The sequence below is a fragment of the Lepisosteus oculatus genome, chromosome 4 (genome assembly GCF_040954835.1).
Source record: "Lepisosteus oculatus isolate fLepOcu1 chromosome 4, fLepOcu1.hap2, whole genome shotgun sequence".
Classification (NCBI taxonomy): domain Eukaryota; kingdom Metazoa; phylum Chordata; class Actinopteri; order Semionotiformes; family Lepisosteidae; genus Lepisosteus; species Lepisosteus oculatus.
In genome coordinates, this window is record NC_090699.1 from 7,425,374 (window position 1) to 7,432,739 (window position 7,366).

Genomic DNA, 7,366 nt, shown 5'->3' on the forward strand with positions numbered 1-7,366 from the left:
TGCATTACAGCTATAATGTTAATATCATGAAGAATCATTGTGCAATTCGATCAACGGCATTTCATCACGATGTAATACGATTGTTTACAAGTTCTATTTTTATTGTCTCAGTTTAGACTGATGATACAAGAACAAGCTGATCACGCAGCGTATCCGGGCAGTCAAGCTGTGTCACGTGATTTCACTCTCAACACCGCGTCCGAAACCTCAGCGCGTGGAAATGTTCTGGACTTCCTTACCTGCTCCTGATTGGCCGACAGGACAGCGCGCGCCTCACTGTGCGTGTATATAAACCCCAGCGGCAGGAGCGATAGCTATTCCTGCTCTTGAAGTGTTTTTGTATGAAAAAATGGGGAGACGAGTGGTTGTGATGGTTTTCCTTTTGCCTGTATTGTTAGCATGGCTCTGTGTTGCAGTGGCCCAAGCCCAGCTCAAGGGTCAAGATGCTGTTTTTGTTGAAGAGGAAGGTTATGATGGTTTTGAGCCAAATGTGGGTAGTCCTGCATTCCGGGAGACCCCACCAGATGGATATGATGGTTATTCTGCTGGAGAGATGAGAGGGGTACTAAATGGGGAAGAGCAGGACTTGATGGAAATGAACTCTGATGCTGAGGGGGAAGACCTGGATAAGGACTCTGGTGCTGATGTGCAGAGAGATGTGGCAGCAGTGACAACTGGTCCCTCTGGAGCAGATCCTCCCTCCTCTGACCCTGGTAGGGAGTTTCTGCAAGTCTGTGGACTGAATACAACTGCATGGTAGTAAAGTAGCTCTGCTGTATTTCCTCTAAAAGGAATTTTGGGTGCATAGGAATGGTCATGACCATTCCTATCTGCATGCATGCTTTGCATAGGGCTGCTTCTTCTTTCCTTTCAGTAGGTTACAGCAGAAATTCCTTCTGAAGTAACTTTCATCTAGAGTGAAGTGCATTCTTACAGATCTTCACGGGGAACAAGTAAATCTACTTTCTGTACTGAAGAGAACCATTTTGGCTGTGGAGCCTTCACCTGAAGATGGCTCCACAGCTGGAACTGTTTTTCTTTTCTCTTCAGCATGGAATAAAGCTTTACTTGTTCCTTTGCTGATGCAGCTACCAACTTGAAGGTTTTGTGCCCAGTAACATTTCCTCTCTTTCCTCCCAGAGTCTCAGGGTGACCCTGAGCAGCAGCAATCCCACAGCCGCCCCCTGCTGTCCTGTGGCAAGAGCAGCATGATGCTCAAGTTCTCTGTGAGGAGGTTCAGCCGAGTCTACCTGCTGAAAGGTGAGGTTCTACCCTGCCTGTACCTGCACTAGCCCTATACACGGACAGGTTGTGCCATCCTCTGTTCAGGAGATCAAAACCCGTTCATGTGCCATCTGAGCTGTAAACCAAAGGATTGTGCTGCAGTGGTATCCCCCAATGTAGCAGGACAGCCTCTCTAAACAATTGTCCCTGTACCTCAGTGGGTAAATGCACCCCCAGAATGCTCTGCTCGTCTTTGAACATTGCACCATTTCATGGGAATGGATAGGGAAATCTTGTTCCATACAGTGTATGGGGTAAAGACTTCTGTGACTTTCCTAATTCTATGAAGTCTACAGTGTCTCCAAATGAATGTGCTTTTTTGCTCAATGGATTGTATCTCCCTAAATGGGTATGTCTCTGCATGAGATGCTTGAAACCACCCTTACCAGGGGGGATGTTCTTGCCTCGCAGAGCACAATACTAATGCTTATTTGGGTTGTTGGTTTTTTTTTTTATGAAGATGCAGAGTGTGGACTATTGTGCCAAGCCTCCAGTTTCTATTGTAACCAAAGAGAACCTGCATGTATTCCAGTTCAGTACCCTTTGGTCAATTAAATTGAGAGAAGAGCAGGCAAGTGTGGAGGACCAGAATTAGGGGCATGATGCAGTATATGTCCCTAGAAAGGGGAAGACCTCTTTTTTTTTTTTCTTGCTTTCTGGTGCTGTACAGAGCTGCTGTGAAAGCCCACTTACCTGTAAGCCTCTAACACTCCACCTTCTCCCAGGCAAAATGGCTCCTCTCTTGGTCACCAGTCTCCCAGAGCACTGTGGGCACAAGGTGCGGACCACCAGGAGCTGGCTGGTGCTGGTGGCTTCCTACAAAGGGTGTTACATCAGGACCTGGGTAAGGGGAAGTTCTGGGTTTGGACTCCCTGGGAGCTTGTGCGAGAGCAATAGTGCCCTAGTTGCTCCAAATGGCTCTACATCAGTGCTTTTAACCTGCAACCCTGTTCCCCACCACAGAGGAAGAACCAGCGGCAACACTACTCCCTGACCGTGAGATACTATGACAAACAGCAGAGGAAATGGGTGACTGGCACGGTGTCCTGCCATGTTCCAGTTGTCCCTCCACCCCCACCTCCCAGAGGCCTGACCATCTCCTGCAGTGAGGTGTGCATGACTGTGACCCTGCCTGCTGGCCCCCTGGAGGAGATCAAGGTTCAGAGTGAGTGACTGGGGAAGGAGTTTTACTGCTGGTCCCTGGTAAGGCAGAAGGCTGTTGCCTAGCAAGACTGCTGCTGCTTGTTGGCCACTAATGGAACAGGGGGCTTACATGGCATTTTGAACAGTTCCAGTACCCCCTAAATGTGCCTTGACATTGTGGGTTGCAGCATTACACTGTGCTGATTGCTGTTTGGAGCTTCCCTATGATGCAAGATGCACCTTAAAATAATAGTTGCCTCTATCCAATATGCCATAATGCATACATGGTATCCATTACTGATTGACAGGATTTCATATTGCAGGTACAAGAAGAAACTTGGATTCTTGTGTACCCTGTACAGGTTCTTCTGGCAGCCTGGTGTCTGTGCTGGACACTCCATCCTGTGGATACTCTGTGACTGCAGGGCCGTACCTGAACACCCTGACCATCCTGTACACTGGCTGCCATGTCCAGCTTGTGGTGAGGCTGGGCTTGGGCTTTGTATTTCCTGAGTATTATGCATTTTTATATATATATATACTGGCCTGTACTATGAGCAATGAACATGCCTTCCATTTCCAATTCCACCATATGGCTGAAAGGAAGACCTTGTCTAAACAAATGGGTATTGTTCTAGAAGAAGCTGGTTCAGATGACCAGGGTTAATTTGGCCTATCGAGTCCCCAAGAGTCGGACTAAATTTAGAGGGTAACTAGAAAGTGACTGTTGAGCTCAATGTGCACTCATCTTCTTAAATGACTAAAAGTAAGGCTAGTTTTAGTCATTCTAGTCAAGCAGCTTAACTTGTATAGCTGTTAAAAAGCACAAGCCTTTGTGTAATCCCCAGAAAGGGCAGATCAAATGCAAGACGTATGAACCCTTTGCTGCAGATATCTTCCTAATCTATTTTGGGACACATGTATGGAATTTTGTCAAGTTCCATTCCATTAGAAATTTGAGGCTCCTGGCAATCCAGAGTTTGCTAATAACTGTAGTAGAATGACTGCTTGAGTTGCTTAAACCTATTAAAAGTGGGCAGGTAACATCTGTATTCTTTACCTCACTGGGCCAGTTTTTCTGATGAATAACTAGCCCTTTTAACACTACCATAGTTTAGGTGTTAATGACTTTGTGCTCTTAATGGTGTCAGGGCTGAACTTCAGGTGTCGCAGCTCTTTTTCTTAAATGGGTAAAGGCCAGCACGCTCTGTAAAATGTTGGTGCCGTGATCCTATTTCTTGCATAGCTTCACACCCAGCCACACAAGTATGTTGACCTCTTTTCTAATGGTTATTTCATGCTGTGTGCACTCTACTTCTCTGAGCATATTATCAACTTGGTTAATCACTTCAAGATGAACAAAAACTGCTTTTTTGATGGTCCCATTACCAAGCTGAAATGCAGCACGTGTGGCATGTTTGACCAATATTCATTTTAAGCGGAGCTTCTTGCACTGATCTCCGGTCAAGACAAAAGAGTAATACTTGAACTGTAAAATTGTTTATTCTTGCTTAGTCTTCTGGTTTAACTTGTGGACTAGCTACAGTGCATAAAATGGATGTTTTAATACAAGTCTCTGCATGCTGTGACTCGACAAGCACTTCAGTATCTTACAGGAGCCTTTCCTGCTTGGCTTGTCCTATATAAAATACTGCCAGGCTCCAGATTGCTTTCTTCCTGCTAAAAGCATGGAGTGCCACGAGCATTGCTTCCTTCTGTGCCTTTTCATCTTGTAAAAAGACCAAGGTGCTCTAGTTCTTAATGCACAGCAATACAGCGTGAAATGTCTCCAGTGTACACGCCTATCTAGGTACCATTTAATTAAGAAACCATAAGAATTCATGACATGAGGTGTGAACGGTGAACTTGATGTGCCAAGACATTTCAGAAGGAGTTTTGGATGGAATAACCGGTCAGATGAGTGTGGATTCACTCCAAGATGCTCATTGTGGAATATTTTTGTGGGTATTTAGTCCTTAAAATAGGATGGGGAGGGGGGAATTAACACTGCAGCTCATTCACCTTCAGGGTGTGGGCTGTAAACATGACTTCCACTGTTCTACAGAATAGCCCTTCTGGTGGTAGTTCCTGGGTACTTTCAGATCTGGAAGTGGGGTTGGCTATCTGCAGACGTCGCCAGCACAACTGTCTTATCCCTTTTTTTTCTTCTTGCAGGATCTTCACTACACTGTGAAGGTGGTGTACATTCCCAATGTTGGCCCAAGAGGGGAGATTGTGGTGTCCTGTCCCTATCGCCCCTACAAACCAAGGGAGGGTGAGTGTATAGGTTGGAGAGCTGGTAACTGGCTACACAACTGTGTTGATGGATCCAATCTGGTCTCTCCAGGATGTCAACTACCCAGGAGCCATCGAGTGCCCTGTGGTCCAGGGAGGATTTCTCCAGCCCACTGCCTGGCCAAGGGATGCTGTGTGGACCCAGGAACATCCTCTTGCTACTATCCACTGGAGGGTAGGCCTCTCCTTACTGACCCAGTCCTAGACACCTTCCTGACCAGGATAATGAAGATCCTGACATGCTCTTCTCTCCCCAGAGTGCACTGCCGACAAGCACTTTGTCTTTGCTGTCCCTCGGACCATCTCTGTACCCCCTGTGGATCCTGCCAGCCTGGTGATTGCTGGCAACGCATCCTGCATCCCTGTCATCTGTACCTCAGAGTTTGCCATCTTCAAATTCCCTGTCACTGGCTGCGGGACCCATGCCTTTGTGAGTACACCGATCCCTTTAAAATCAGTTCTCCCAGTCATTTATATAGGAGTATAGAATTCCTTTTATTAGAAGTAGAAGGAACCTGCTCAAGAGGCAGTTTTTGGTTACTGACCTTGCTCTCTGCTCAGGTGGTAGGACAGACCACCATCTACTTGGCTGAGGTGGAGACACGGGCAAGACGCAATATGCAGAGCTATGGAGTCATTACCAGGGACAGCCCCTTCAGGTGAGCAGGATTTTGATCTAGATCTATTGTGCTGGCCAGCTTACCACATGGAGGAATATGGCTTGCCTCCTGCTCTGCAGGCTGCTGGTGGAGTGCCGCTATGCTGAGGGGAACCTGGCCAGCACAGGCTACCTGGTGAAGAGCCCCTACCTGCCCTCTGCTGTCCTGTCCCAGGGAGTGTTTGGGGTGCAGCTCCGGATCGCCACAGGTGAGAGGTTGATTATCAAATGGCTCCTCACGAGGTGAGTATTCAATGCGACATGGCTTGAGGGGTAAGAGAAATGACTGGCTATACTAGACTCCACAATGCCAAGCTTTATGATCCGGCCACAGTATACAGCTCTACCCATACCTTCTCCATCTTCCTCTAGACGAGAGCTACTCCAGGTTCTACCCTCAGTACCACCGGCCCCTCCGGCTCCTGCTGGGGAACCCAGTCTACCTGGAGGTGCGACTGCTGAATGCTCCAGACCCGAACCTGGTGCTGCTGGTGCACTACTGCGTTGCCTACCCCCGCTCTGGCCAGGCTGTCTGGGTGCTGCTCTATGATGGGTGAGGGGCTACTGCGTGTGCAGCTCTAACCCTGGGCTGGTCAGTGGGTTGCAGGCAGGGTACTGATCATGGTGCCTCTCTCTGCAGCTGCCCCAACCCTCTGGACTACGGCCACACGTCCACCCTGCACATCCACTCCAAGCTGCCTCTGCCCAAGCACCACCGCCGCTTCCACATCCAGACCTTCCAGTTCCTGGACAGCACCTCCTACTCCTACATCAATGAGGAGGTGAGGCTTTTTGTGGTTGCAGACTCTATAGATCCCTGTAAAACAACCATGACAACTTGGCATGTAATCCCTCTTCCAGATCTACTTCATGTGCTCCACAGAGCTGTGCCTACCGTCTGAGCGGCAGTGTGTGGAGGGCTGCTTTGATGGCCGCAGTGAGTCTCTATTTAAGCTCTTCTCCGTGTGTTCCTTCTGTCCATGCACATCAGATGCTTTGCAATAGTATTTTGTACCTCAGGAGCCTACTACTGTATCTGATCTTCTCTTGCAGAAATCCCAGTGCTGGAGAACCCAGATGCTGACAGGCGCTGTGTCAGGACCCCCTGCCCAGGGAAGGATGAGGGCCCTAGGGACTGAGGGGTAGGTTGGTGGGGTATGAGTGTCACTAAATTGCTATGGGACCCCTTTGCATGGAGGTATTTTTTTGTTTTCAGGGATTCCAAGGTCTGATTTCTTTCTGTAATTTCTCTCCCATTGTACTCCAGAAAATCCTGTCTTTTTCCTGCACTAAATGGGGCTTCAACCACTTTTTCAGGTTCTTGCCTGCTGCTTGCTGCTTCAGGGACCAGCAACATGTGTCTGAAGAGCTGGTTCTGTTGGAGGAAGTTGGTCCTAATAAAGATGTTGAAAGTGACCCAGTGTTCTGTGTGCCCTAACTAGAGAGGGGGATGGTTGGGCTCTTGGGCAAGTAAAATGGGTGCAGTTATCCATGGTCATGTTACCAACCTGTAAGGGTCTAATGGTGTCCTTTGCCACTGAATTGTAGTTCCTGCAGGACTGGGTCTTGCTGTTGGGCAACTGAGGTTACTGCCATGGTTTCTGGCAGTCTGCTTCCATCATGAAGTGTCAACCTGACTTGGATGTTGTCGGTGGGGGGGGGGGGGGTTATAATTCACTTGGGTAATAGGTTTTGCAATTTCTTTTTACATACTGTATGTAGCGTTACTTTTCTCAAGCTTCATCAGCTGAGATTTTAGACCAGTTGTGTTGGAGAATGTTTGAAGCTCTACTCCATCGAGTGGGTTTTAGACAGTGTAACCTTTTCAAATGGTGCTGCCTCTCCATCCAGATCTCATTCCTGCACCTAAATGTGATGGTTTGGCCAGAAGTACTCAAGGGGCCTGGAGCAGTTCTTGTACCTAGGGCATTTAAAATATGCTGCTGTATACATGGGTGCAGTTGTACTATTATTAAGCATGAAAAG

General features: G+C 47.9%; 1 protein-coding gene across 1 annotated transcript; it reads left to right on the forward strand.

Annotated features, from left to right (window-relative positions):
• The first annotated feature begins 325 nt into the window (after positions 1–325).
• Positions 326–6,796, forward strand: LOC107075933 (zona pellucida sperm-binding protein 4-like). Its single transcript, XM_069188486.1, has 15 exons — positions 326–713; positions 1,141–1,260; positions 2,010–2,128; positions 2,248–2,449; positions 2,790–2,908; positions 4,603–4,702; positions 4,775–4,897; positions 4,980–5,152; positions 5,284–5,381; positions 5,462–5,589; positions 5,753–5,933; positions 6,021–6,162; positions 6,242–6,317; positions 6,434–6,522; positions 6,698–6,796. The coding sequence occupies exons 1-14, from the start codon at positions 350–352 to the stop codon at positions 6,517–6,519; spliced, it is 2,031 nt and encodes a 676-aa protein (XP_069044587.1). The 5' UTR covers positions 326–349; the 3' UTR covers positions 6,520–6,522; positions 6,698–6,796.
• Positions 6,797–7,366: the final 570 nt, after the last annotated feature.